Here is a 13,351-nt window from a genome sequence, read left to right on the forward strand (position 1 = left end):
TCTGCCTCCAATCACCACCTCAGCTCTGGGAGCTTGTCCCCATTCCCTCAAATCAGTCTAAGGAACAAGGCCAGATGCTTGAAAAGTGGGTAAAACTCTTCAATTAATGGAGCCCAACCATTCACCCACCATAAAACCTCCTGTGGTGCAAATGGGCTGTCCCAGCTTTCCCAAGACATCATTCCATGGCCCTTCCCAGGTGCTGGAGTAGAGCCTGGGGATGTTCATCCCACCATAGGACCACTGGGCGGGACCATCCCTTTCCCTGCTCTGGGTCCCCACCTGCTGGAGACGCTTGGCTGGCTTGGCCAGGACACTCACACCTGCACCAGGTGATGGACAAGGGGGTCCCGTTGGTGTGGGAGGCTTTTCCCTGGAAAGCTGCTCTGGAATGTTGCACGAGGGGCTTTCTCTAGCAGACCTGGCTTACGCCCCCTCTCCTCCCCACCCCTGGCTGGAGGTTGCAGGGCTTGAGGGATGGGTTGATGGGCACTGACCATCTCCTTTTGGGACCAGCATTCCCAAAGGGCTGTGGGTCCTTCCTCATCTGCCCCCCTTCTGCCCTGGCTCTTTCCTTGCCCATGGTTCTTGTCCTGCCATTGGGGCTGGATTCCCCTTGCCTGGTGCTGCCCCATTCCTGCCGGGATCCACACCTGGACTGGCAGGAAGCGGGATCAGGAGATGCCTGTGGAGCCACAGGAGGGAGCCCAGGGTTGGTATAAGATCTCAGCTGAAACCCCCCATCCAGGCAGGTCATGGAAACCTCCCGGGTGGCTGGGTGGGAACTGGGAGGCTGAAATGCTGTGGGCACTTTGAAAGACCTTGGGTTGACTCCAAATAAACCTGAGGCCCCGAAACTGCCCTTGCAGAGGAGCAGCCAGGATGTTTCATGGGATATTTGCACGTCCCAGAGAAACCTCAGTGTGTAAGCAGTGTGTATGCAGATTTTGGGTGCCTTGCCCTGTGCCTGCCCCTGCAGCTGCTCTTCCCAACCAGGGCAATGCCCACCTGCTCCAAGCCCTTCCTGCTGCGTGCCGATCTCGCTGTGTCTTTGCCATGGTGCTGATGCCAGAGATGGGCTCCTCTGATTTACTCCTGCTTGTACAAACTAATGGCTGAGCCATGCCCTGCATGAGCCAGCCCATGAATCCCAAATAAACCATTGGGAATCATCTTCCTTTTCCCCACTTCCCTGCACTTCCTTCCTCCTGCAGTGACAGGCAGAAAAGGTAACTTTGTAGGTAACCACCGCAGTGGGCTTCATCCAGCTTTTGGCTCTGTTCTGAGGCAGCTTTTCCTTCCTGTGCCTCAGTTCTCCATCCATAGAACCATGGAATAGTTTGGGTTGGAAGGGACCTTAAAGCCTATCCAGTTCCACCCACATGCCATGGGCAGGGGCACCTGCCACAGACCAGGTTGCTCATCTCACTCTCCTTTCCATTTGCCCCAACTTGTCCTGGAGCCCAAGTCCTAAAAGTGAGTTTTGTTTCCTCAAGGAGCCAGTCCCGTCTCAGGAACTGCCCTCAGGGTGTCCCCAGTGCAGCAGGGACAGGGCACAGGCCAACACCCACAGCAGGAGGAGGGAAGAAAAGCCAAAACCCAGCAGAGTTTAAAAATGACAAATGCTCTTTTATTGGACCTTACAGTAGGTTAGGCAGGGAAGTGAAGAGGCTGCAGCCATGAGGATGAGTAGTTAGAAATCTTATACACACAAAGCAAAAACCTTTCCCACAAGTGCCAGAGAAAACAGAAGGGGCTGGAAGAAACCTTGAATTGCAGACAAAACCTTTGGAGGTTGTAACGTGTTGGGGGGCAGAGGCTTTTAGAGCCTCTTGGAGATGTTTTCACTGCTGAGGACCTGGGACTGTGGTTCCACAAGGCTGTGATTCACCCTTGGAATGGGATGAACGAAATGGCTGTCCCTGTCCCATAGTGCTTCCATTTCCCTTTAAACGCCTGACCTTGAGGAGACACCAAGGGCTTGCTGACAGAGGGGCACCACGGGGTCCATGCCTAGCCAGTGACCTGTTACAACCTGTGCTTCAGCCAAAGGTGCTCCAGATTCTCACAGAGGGGTCCTGGTCCCCCCTGGTGCCCCAGAGGTGAAGGACGGAGGAAGGAGAGGCTCTAGCGCAGCTATTTACACCATGATCTGCAGGGCAGGAGGCCAGAACTGCCGACGGCCACGTGCTTGCCAGCCTTATCTGATGGTCTTTTTGCTGGTGGTGGTCTTGGAAACGATCCTGACGCTGCCTCCTGTGCCGCAGCTGATGCCCCGGCTGCTCCCAGAGCTGAAGGAGCTGCCTCCGCCATAGTTGAGCCCCCCGGAGAAGCCTCCGCTGCCGCCTCCGAAGCCGCTGCTGCTCACGGTGTAGCTGCTGCTGCCGCCGCCGCCGCCCATGCCGAGCCCCCCGCCCAGGCCCAGGCAGCTCCCGCCGCCGTAGCCCATCCCGCTGGAGCTGCTGACCACGGCTGGAATGAGCCAGGAACAGCCGTGTGAGGGCACAGCTGGACTCCCAAGGAGGGGAGATCTGCAGTGTCACCCCCTTGGTGAGGGGTGGCTGGGAAGAGGTGGAAGGGAGACAGATACAAAGAGGTGGAAGGAGGGGGATAAGAAGAGGTGGAAGGGAGGTGATACTCACAGACACTGACAGCTCCGACTCCTTCTCCAGCCAGCCTGTTGGGAAAGGGGAAAGTGAGCAATTGTGCCAAAGCCTTGCCCATGGGACCATCTAATTAGGACTGCACGGCCTTCAGTAGGGTGGGGTATGTCTGTGTTACAGGTGAAAGGTGGCAGTGCTCATTTTTATCAGTATCAGGTGCCAAGAGCTGGAGAAACAAAACTTTGCCTACAAAGTTCACAATTTCAACCATCTGTCTGTCTGCCCTGGTGCTCCAGCCCCTTGGGAAGAGCTGTTTGACCCCAAGGAGATGGTCCTTGGTCAGCACACAGCAGGTCCACGTGTCCTCACCTGCTCTCCTCGCCCTCCAGCAGCTTCCTGTAGGTCGCGATCTCGATGTCCAGGGCCAGCTTGACGTTCATGAGCTCCTGGTATTCCCGCAGCTGCCGGGCCAGGTCAGCCTTGGCTTTCTGCAGGGCATCCTCCAGCTCGGTCAGCTTGGCCTTGGCGTCCTTGAGGGCCATCTCCCCGCGCTCCTCAGCCTCAGCAATGGCTGCTTGGAGGTTGGCACACTGGGAGTTGGGAGAACAAGCAGTTGTTTCATTTGGGCTCCCCAAACCACTCTCTCTCTCGCTGGGGGGTTGTGGACACTGGCTGGTGGCTCCCAGGATGGCACTGAGGGCTCCTGATGGGACCTGGCTCCTCCTGCTGTGCCTGACCACCACTTCCCATCCACCTCCTCCTGCTCTGCAGGACCATCCCTCTCCTACCTGTTTCTTCACGCTGTCAATCTCATTCCGCAGCCTCTGGACCATCCGGTTGATCTCTGAAATCTCAATCTTGGTGTTCCTCAGGTCATCACCGTGTCTCCCAGCAGAGACCTGGAGCTCCTCGTACTGGTGCAGGGGAAGGAGGAGAGCACTGGTGAGCACTCAGAGCTCAGGGAAGGATGAGGGGACTTCAGGGGACAAAGTGCAGGTCTGGATGAGGATTAAGGGGTGGGGGACAAGATTCCTCTGAAATCTGCCCATGGAATAATGGCCTTAACTCTCAATATCTGCTGGGAAGGCAGTGCTTGATGGCACGGGGGACCTGGGCATTGTCACTTACAAGAATGTGGATGGGGAAGTGTTTAAGGCCAGTTCTGCCAGTGACTCTGTGAGCCCAAAGTCAAAACTTTTGAACATCTCGTCCCTGTCTCCCCTCAGCTGATGGGAAATAATTTCTGATCATTTCTGACCACAGAAATCAGTCTGTCACCCTGGTTACCCACCTTGTTCTGGTACCAAGCCTCGGCCTCGGCGCGGCTCCGGTTGGCGATGTCCTCGTACTGCGCCTTCACCTCGGCGATGATGCTGTTGAGGTCCAGGTTCCGGTTGTTGTCCATGGACAGCACCACCGAGGTGTCAGACACTTGCTGCTGCATCTGGGACAGCTCCTGCAGATGATGCAAAAAATGAAGTTAATGGCCTGGTATCGATGGTGGAAACCACAGAGGTGATTTGGGAGTCCTCCCCGCCAAGATGTTTTCTTGCATTTCCCTTTCTCCATCTCCATTTTGTAACTTATTTAGTTACAAAGGCTGGGACCACCTTCTCCTCTGGTCCCGTAGAGCCCTGGGTGTGGGATCCACGGGGCAGGAGCTGGGGGATGCTCTCCAGGAACCACTCACCGCCTCATACAGAGCTCTCAGGAAGTTGATTTCCTCTGCCAGCGCATCGGCCTTGCCCTGCAGCTCAACCTTGTTCATGTAGGCACCATCCACATCCTAAAGAGAAGACACCAATGGTTTCTGATGAAACCAGAACACAAAGGGGCTTCAGGACACCAACGGGACCGTGTCTGCTTCCAGGTCTATTACTCATAGAATTGTGAAACCATGGAATGATTTGGGTTGGAAGGGACCTGAAAGCTCATCCAATTCCCACCCCTGCCATGGGCAGAGAGACCTTCCATAGACCATACATATTGCCTTGGACTCTTCCAAGGATGGGGCGGCCACAGCCCATGGGCAACCTGTGCCACTGCCAGCAGTTCCTTTGGCTCATTTTTATGTCACCGTGATCAAGATATTTTTCTAATGTAATGGACATTGACTGTGAGCCAGAACCAGCTTCTTGGGCAGAAGGCAAAGCTCTGACTCACAAGGATGTGACCAGAGACTGAGCTGAGCTGAGCCGAGCCACAAGAGACCAGAAAACAGGGCAGCTCTACTGGCACAGAGAAGGTTGTGTCCATTCCTGGCCTCAGGAGGACCCAGCCTAGGACGTGCTGATCTCCCAGCTTGACCCAGCCATGAGGGTGCAGGACCCCAACTCCCACCAAGTCTTGCTTGAACTCTGCAAGGTGAGTTAATTCCCTTTCCTGGCCCATAATTCCCAACCCAGTCACCTTTTTGAGGACCACGAACTCGTTCTCAGCACCTGTGCGCCGGTTGATCTCATCTTCATATCTGCCAGGATAAAAGAGTGAGGGGGGTTGGATGAAATGAAGAGGTGGGAGCACCCCATTCCCAAATCATCAGTTGTGGCTCATGGATATATTCCCTACTCCCACATGTTTATCCAGAGCAGACGCAGAGCAAATATTGCTGTCTTTGAACTGTGGGACTGCATGGTGTGAGTAGTCCCAGTTAAATTAATATATTTTAATCACTGCCCATAAAGTCAAGCTCATACATAAATGTGCAGATTCAGAGCCCGTTTTGGCAGGAAGCAGGAGAAGCCATTCCTGGTGACCTTCGCTCCAAGCAAAGTTATGCAAAAGACTTTGAACAAAGCTGCACTGCAATGCCTACAAATGTATAATAAAGCAATCATTTGATATTTGATATTATAATAATGCTAATGGCTCTGAAGAACCCACTGCAGCATTTAATTAAAACAAAAAACTCCACAGTTGTGCAAGAGAGGATCATTACAGCTCTGACAGTAGTTCTGTGGAACTTTCTATGGCTCTGAGCAACATTCTCTCATCAGATAATCAGGGCAGGGCTCAGCTAGAAAGTAGACAAAACATGCAGGGTCTTGGGACAAAACCTGGCTTTCAAAGGCAGATTTGTCCAGTCCTTTCACCAATACTGGCAGAGTTTTACCTGCAGCCGGATCTCTTAGTGGACAATGGAAGAGGTGGGAATTAGCCAGTGGACTGGGAACAAACTCTAGACTTAAAATAAAATGTGCTCTCTTTCCCAGGAGGTAGCTCTGAAATCCATACTGCAGAATGGATTATTTTGGACCTAACCGGTATTTCTAAAAGCCTAGAATACATTTCAAGACCTCAAAAGGACACAAAACCACACCAGAAGCTCTGCCAGTCCCTCCTGTTGGATCTAAGTGTTGTCTTCCCAGCTCCCCTCACAAAAATTCTGTCTCTTCCCATGCTTAACTACCTAATATTAACATATTCCAGCCCTGCAGTGTGATTCTCAAATTTGCAGCCAGGACTGGTTGAAGAAGAGACATATTGTTCTCAGCCAAATAAAAGTCAATGGTCTCACCTAAAAATGCCCCCGCAAAAATCCCCTCCAGGCAGCAGGTACTAACTGGTGTGTCCTGAGAATGATCCATCCCCCCTCCGCTGGATCCCACATCTCAGCAGGGGGTTAATTCCCTCCCCAGGGAAATTTTTGGCAGAGGGCTGATCATCTTCCAGGTGATGGGAGCTGAGTGAGCCGGAACGCTCCCAGGTCACCTGGGCCCTCTAGAAAGGCTGGAATTTCCTTCACAGAATGGGAAATGGGGGATTTTGGAGCTGGAAGTTAATTGTCTACACTTCATTATGGTTTTGCCTGTCTATTATCCTCGCAATTTACTAATTTTTCTGTCTCCTGGTATATTATTTCAGGAGACTCCAGGGATCAGACTATGACTTCTGTTGTGCTGGAGCAGTTCCCCAGGAATTCTGTGCTAAACGCTGACCTTGCTTGTGATAAACATAAAATAACGAGGGGTAATTCCGGGAAAACGTTTTATGCTGGGAAGAGGAACCCGGATCAAACACCAAATGTGCACCAGCAGGAATGAGCACCAGCCCAGATTTTCCTGGCTGGAACAACTCACGCTCCAGAGCGGGATCCCTTACTTGTTCTTGAAGTCTTCCACCATGTCCTGCATGCTCCGGAGCTCGGAGTCCAGCCGGCCCCTCTCTCCCATCAGGCTGTCGAGCTGCCGCCGGAGGTTGTTGATGTAGGCTTCGAAAATGGGCTCCAGGGACTTCCTGGTGACAGTGTGACCCTGCTCTTGGAGGAGGGTCCACTTGGTCTCCAGCACCTTGTTCTGCTGCTCCAAAAAGCGCACCTGGGGAGAAACAAAACCAGGGACATGTGTGGAAAAACCTCACAACTGCCAGGAAAAGGTGGGATCACCAACAGAAAAGGTCCAGAGATGTTGGGACAATCAGAAGGGAATTATAAGGAGTGTCCCAGTTTAGGGCACTGGATTCTTAAAAGTATTAGAAGCTTCTGGAGATGTTTAGCAAGATTTTTTCAGGAGTTTTAATCAGGCCAAACACCCGTACTTGCAACTTTAATGTTTCTCCCCCCAGCAGATGTTCATCCCACCTTACTGGTTTAAACTGGTTGTATTCCATTGTAAAGGAGAAGATTCATCCACCCCAGGATTGTTTTTACAGGGAAGAGAGAGAATTACTTTGTCAATAATAAAAAGATGCTGAAAATCTCATCCTTGCTAAGAGGAAACATAAAGCAGTTCTTAGTTTTCAGCCAAGCCCACGTTGTTTGTCGGCTCGGAGCAGTTCAGGCAAGTCCCTAAATCCAAATGAAGTTTCTTCCTGAAGCTTTTTTCCGAGGCAGCTGATAGCATGCGTGGTTTGAAGGTTCAGACCAAACTCTCACCTTGTCAATGAAGGAGGCAAATTTGTTGTTGAGGGTCTTGATCTGCTCCCTCTCCTGTGTTCGCACCTTCTGGATTTCCGGATCGATATCCAGCTTGAGGGGTGCCAGGAGGCTCTGGTTGACAGTCACTTCGTGGATGCCACCAGGTGGGCAAACAGGGAACCCGGGGCCACCTCGGCCACCAAATCCGGGCCCTCCCAGCCCAAATCCACTTCCCAGCCCGTAGCCACCACCACCGGCTCCTCCTAAGCCAAAGCCAGCGCCTGCTCCGCCACCATAGCCAAGACCAAAGCCGTATCCGCCCCCGGCTCCACTCCGTAGACCTCCACTGACCGAGCTGTAGGAAATTCTTTTGCTTCCACCCAAGTTATAGAGACTTCTGCTGCCGAAGCCACCACCAGCTCCAAAGCCTCCTCCACCTCCAGCTCTTCCTCCTCCAACTCTGGAGACAGAGACAGAGCTAAAACTGCTTCTAGTCCCACCACCACCTCCTACGATAGCAGAGCCTGAGCTAAAGCCCCTCATGCCCCCTCCAGTAGATGATCTGAAAGAGATACGGCTCATGGCTGGTTCAGTTGGGAAGACAAAGAGTAGGAGAGAGGAAAACAAAAAAAGGCTGCGCAGCAGGAAAAGAGCAGAGGGCAATGGAGACAGAAACCCCTGTAATGGGAGAGCTTGGGAGCCTCCTCTTTTATCTGCTTGGAAAACTTGGCACGGGAATTCAGAACTTGACGTGCCTTGCAGCAACTTGCCTTGTCAAACACACCTCGGCTATGGCAAGGCGCTGAAAAATGCATTGTTTGCAGGCAGGAAAGTAACGGCGAGAGGGAGCTCCCCCCTCCACCAAAGCCGCCGCTCTGAGTCATGGAATTAGCATTGAATGGGACGAGGTCTGCACTCAGGGCAGGATGCAACATGATTCCCAAGACCCTGGGAGCCGCTTTCCCTCAGGCGAGCCAAGGATTCGCTGGCTTGAGCAAAGCGAAGATTTTGCAAGTCGCATTTTCAGGTTTAACATGTTGCATAGGCAAGAAAAGCAGGGGCTTTTCCAAGATTTCTAACTCTGCGACTGGCCATGCGTGTCCTGTTGTTGGCTCGGGAAAGTTGGGTCTGAACGTGGTTTCAATGATCAGTGCTGATATTGTGCTCTTTTTTTAATATTCAAGTTTGATTGATTTTTTTTTTTTTTTTTCCTGGATCTAAATGGTCATGGGCTTGAGGAGATGAGCTGAGTGGAAGTTGTATCATGGCAGTATTTTCTGGGATCTTACCAAAAGTCATCTCCCCTCATTCCAGGGGAAACTGAGGAATTAGTTAACACGATTTTGAAAGACAGCAAGTAAATGCCTTTTCCAAAACCACGTCAAAATGGATTGAATAGTACTTTCCTTAATAGAGACTTATACTACTAAAAACCTGCTTGAAATTACTGTGGTTCTGTAGTACCTCCTTGTCAGGCTCAGGTTTCAAAAGCTCTGTCTGAAGTGGTATTTTTATCATTTTTTCTGCCTCCGTCTGCCTCCCCCCCCTTATATTTATCCAACAATTTCCACGTCATTGCTGGCTCTAAAAGATGTTCTGTGGAGGGGAATTCACCCACTTTCCTTCCCAACCCCTCCTTCTCTCCACTGAGATCACACAGTTGGAAAAGGAAAAACTTTTTAAAATAGATTTTGCCTCTTGATGTTGCTTCTGGGTGAACCCTTGTGCAGGACTTTCAACCCCCACAATGAGTCTGGGTTGTGTAAAGGCTTGAGAGCTGGGGATCCTTCTCTTGTGTCCATGAAGAGTTGGACACAAGATACAGGAGAAAAAAATCCCCTCATTCCCACTCAAAATACGTCCCCAAATACTTTCGTGAACTGGATTCTGCCCACTGGCCAGGGCTGCCCACCTTGGCCAGGTGAAGTAATAGTGAAAGACAGAGAGATGAGACCCTGAGCAGCTCAACCAAAAGAATTCCCAAATTCATCTACGTGAGCAAAAAGTGCAGGGGCTCAATCCAAAAGGAGGCGTTTAAACGGACCGGCTGCGTCTCAGAGGTTGTTTGTGTTGTTATGTTTCCAACCGCTGCTTTTTTTTCTGTCTGGGAACTTGAAAGAGCCTGAGCAGGAGGGGTTTGGTTGGGTTGGGTTGGGTTTGGTTTGGTTGGGTTTTGTCTCCTTGCAATCAGAAAACAGCAGTGCTCCCAACTCCCACCTCCTCGGAGCGCTCCCGATTCCGATAGTGAGTCACCGCGGGCGCGATCGGAGCCGATCCCCAGACGGGCTGATCCCAAATCCCTCCCGCGATGGGGAGGCGGCCGGGCTGTAGCAAGGGGGTGCTCTCGCCCCAGGAGTGGAGATGTGGGAATATCCTGCTGTAAACTCAGCGTTTTTCCAGGACTTCACTCCTCGCTCCATCCAAACCCAGCGGCCCCTGATTTCACAGCGGCAGCAGCCTCAGCCATGAGACCTCTGGGTGCTGAAAATAACACAGTGATACTGAAAATAAATAAACTCTGCTCCAAGCATGGCAGATCCATGGAGATTTGCTTTCCTATGCCTGCCCACGTGAACTGGCACAACTGTGCCAGGAGCCTGCGGACGGGGGCCAGGCAGGGAACTTGCCTTTGACTCCCAAATTGCTTATGCAAAGTCACACCTGGGAACAGGAGCACAGGTTTTAATTAAAGCAGAGGGAAAGGATTCATGTGGAAGGGAATCATTACTTCCCCAGCTCTTCTAGGAAAGCCTGTTGCTGCAGACAATGCCAATTAAGTGGAATATTACAAAGGATTTGGAAAAGCAAAGCAAAGGATGGTTTAGGCACCAAAACAAGGAAAATTCATTCAGAATCTCTCGGTCCCTCACACTTTTCCTTTCTTGGTTTGTGTCGCTCACATGCAGCGTCCCACTGAAGGTGCTCAGGGCTGCAGGGGGGCTGTGCTGGCCCCTCAGGTGGGACAGTCCCCTGTGGAGAGGCAGGGCGTGTCATGGGGGGTTGTCTGGGGGGGTGAGGGCACTGCAGAGAAAGGGGAGGAGGAACAGGGCTCCTGTCTGCAGGACCTCAGCTATCGCTCTGATTTGCTCTTTTTTTCAGAAGGGACTGGAAAAAAGATGTTAAAAACTCTCCGGGTTGGTTAAGGTTGGGCTGTCATGAGCTGTGTTAAATCTTTGCACCCAACCTGTGCAATTCGGCGAGATCAGAAATCAAGGTGACTCAGAGTTTATTTTTAACCTTCACTGGTTTTTTGGCCTGTCTGCAACATCCTCTGAACAGAAGAGACTGAGGAGTCTTGGTGGATGACAAGCTGAGCATAAGCCAGCAGTGCTCATGATCAGAAGGAATCGCATTCCCAATGGAATCCTGGGATACCTTGGGAAAAGCATGGCCAGCGAGGGGATCCTGCCCCTCTACTTGGCCCTGGTGGGGCCACGTCTGGAGTGTTGTGTTCTGCTCTGGACTCCACAGTTCCAGAAGGACAAGGAGCTCCTGGAGAGGGTCCAGTGGAAGCCACAAAGGTGATGAGAGGTCTGGAGCATCTCTTTGATGAGGAGCAGGAGCTGGGAGTGGTCAGTCAGGAGAAGAGGCGACTGAGAGAGAATCCCAACAATCATAAGAATATCCAAATGTCCATTAAAATATCTCATCTGAGAGGGTCTCTCATCAATCCACGTGAACATCTCCAAGGGGTGGAAAGAGGATGGTGTCAGACTGTTCAGTGTTGCCCACTGACAGGACAAGGATCCCAGAATCCCTGAGGTGGGAAAAGACCTCTAAGATCATCGAGTCCCATCTGTGCCTGATCCCCACCTCATCACCAGCCCAGAGCACTGCGTGCCACATCCAGTCAATCTCTGGATGCCTTTAGGGATGGTGATTCTACCACCTCCCTGGGCATGGAGAACTCATGGCCATAAACCAGAACACAAGAAATTCCACCCCGACATGAGGAAGAACTTCTTTCCATGGAGGTGGCAGAGTCCTGGAACAGCTGCTCTGGGAGGGCATGGATTGTCCCTCTCTGGAGACATTCCAAGCCCACCTGGACACCCTCCAGTGTCACCTGCTCCAGGTGTCTGTGCCTTGCAGGGGCTCGGACTGTATGAGCTCCAGAGGGCCCTTCCAGCTCCAACTATTCTGGGATTCTGTGACACTTGAGTCTGGTTTTGTCCCTGGATTTAGTCTTTCACTGAGGCTCCTTCAGTTTCCTGGGCAAAGGGGATGAGATATTGCTGTGTTTTGGTGCACCTGGGTTTGAGCAAGGTTTTGCTGAAGCGTCTCCTTTGAACTTGCCAGGACACGCTGACATGTCTGCTCCTGCTCCTTCCCATGTTCCTGCTCCTTCCCGTGTTCCTGCTCCTTCCCAAGTTCTGCCCGGACTTATGCAGGGCCAGGATGTTGCAAGGTCAGGGCAGAGCAAAACATCTGAACCTTTGAAATTCAATAAGGGCTTTGCAATAACGTTTGGCTGAGGGTTTTTCTCCACTTTTTCTTTGTTTTATTCTTCTTTTGCAATGACTGACTGAAATATCTGCATCAGTGCTCCAAAACAAATATCTGTTTTGTGCTCCAGCACCCATCCCCAGCCCAGATCTTCCAGATAAAGCCTCCCCGAGAGCCCTGCAGACAATTGGGTTTGCTCTGGCTTTTTAAGAAAGCAAAAATTGAATCCTGAGGTTTTGCCTGGCTGCCCCAAACCCTCCCTTCCATGGAAGAAAATATTTTGGATTAACCCAAATAAGTTAAGAAAGGAATGGTGATTAATTATCTTGTCACTTATGGATAAACCTCTACCCTCCTTCTCTTCCTCCTCCAGTTTTCTCCAATTCTTCAATTTATTTTGAGACAACCAATTTCAAGAGTTTCATTATAATTTAATCAGAATTTCAAAGCTTTTCCCTGGTAGTAAAGAAAATACGCCTCCAGCTTATTCTAAGGAAGGATGAAAATATTTTGTATTGCTGGTTCTGGTTTAGAATAAAAAGATAAATAAAAAGAACAAATAAATTACCATCTGGTTTTATTGGACACATTCCAAATACAGAGAGGAAGGGAAATGTGGAGTCGCATCACTATTACAGAAATAGAAAAAGCTGCAATTTTCTTTTTTAATGTTGCTTTCCAAAAATAAAAAGACACAGTGGAAGGCTAGAGGGGTAAATTCCACGAGAAAAAGGGAAAATAGATTTGGGATGCTGGAATTCCTTTGTGATCCTGCTCTCGACTGCCTTGTTTCCCACACACTGGGCTGGAACCTGCTGCACTTCCCAGTTTCCCAATGGTCTTTCTTTTGGCAGAGGAACCCACACAGAGAAGAGATGCTGGAATTCCCCCAGGAGCTGTGGACATGGCCCTTCAGGCAGCTTTTCCAGTGTGACTTTCGCAGTCTCAGACTTTCCCCACTTTCTGCCACCAAGGCCATGGGGAAAGACAGCAGGACTTGGATTGCTGGAGGATTTGGGAATTTCTGAAGACATTCCAGCAAAACCTTGTATGGGACAGGACAGAAACCCCATTTAACAGCAAGCATTGATCTTGCTTTTGAAGGACTCCTTGTGTCAGACATTATTTAGAATTTTAAAATCCTATAATTTAGAAAACATGTCCTTTTTCATAGGTTTTGGATCAGTCACTGGTGAATCCTCTGACAAAAACCACCCGCAAAGTTACGTGTAAGGGCCACTGTGGGCAAACTTATTTAAGAAGAGAAAGGACAGGAACGGGAGAGTGATTTGGGAAAAGCTTTTTGATAAGCTCGTGGCACACTGAATTCTCATCTGTGGGTGGAGGGATCTCAGGTTCCTGCTCAAACATTAGTGCTCCGAGTGCCTGGTCACGCTCAAGTGCCTGAGCTGACTCAGCAGCAAAACTTGGCAATTTGTGGAAGAAT

At 50.8% G+C, this 13,351-nt stretch overlaps 1 protein-coding gene across 1 annotated transcript; it reads right to left on the minus strand.

Moving 5' to 3' along the window:
* Positions 1 to 1,608: 1,608 nt before the first annotated feature.
* LOC128821076 (keratin, type II cytoskeletal 6A-like) lies at positions 1,609 to 8,121 on the minus strand. The gene is made up of 9 exons (XM_054001948.1): positions 7,477 to 8,121; positions 6,705 to 6,919; positions 5,013 to 5,073; positions 4,294 to 4,389; positions 3,895 to 4,059; positions 3,392 to 3,517; positions 2,973 to 3,193; positions 2,643 to 2,677; positions 1,609 to 2,472 (listed from the first exon to the last, which is right to left on the minus strand). The coding sequence occupies exons 1-9, from the start codon at positions 8,038 to 8,040 to the stop codon at positions 2,201 to 2,203; spliced, it is 1,755 nt and encodes a 584-aa protein (XP_053857923.1). The 5' UTR covers positions 8,041 to 8,121; the 3' UTR covers positions 1,609 to 2,200.
* Between the last annotated feature and the right edge of the window lie 5,230 nt (positions 8,122 to 13,351).

The sequence above is a fragment of the Vidua macroura genome, chromosome 34 (assembly GCF_024509145.1).
Source record: "Vidua macroura isolate BioBank_ID:100142 chromosome 34, ASM2450914v1, whole genome shotgun sequence".
Taxonomy (NCBI): Eukaryota; Metazoa; Chordata; class Aves; order Passeriformes; family Viduidae; genus Vidua; species Vidua macroura.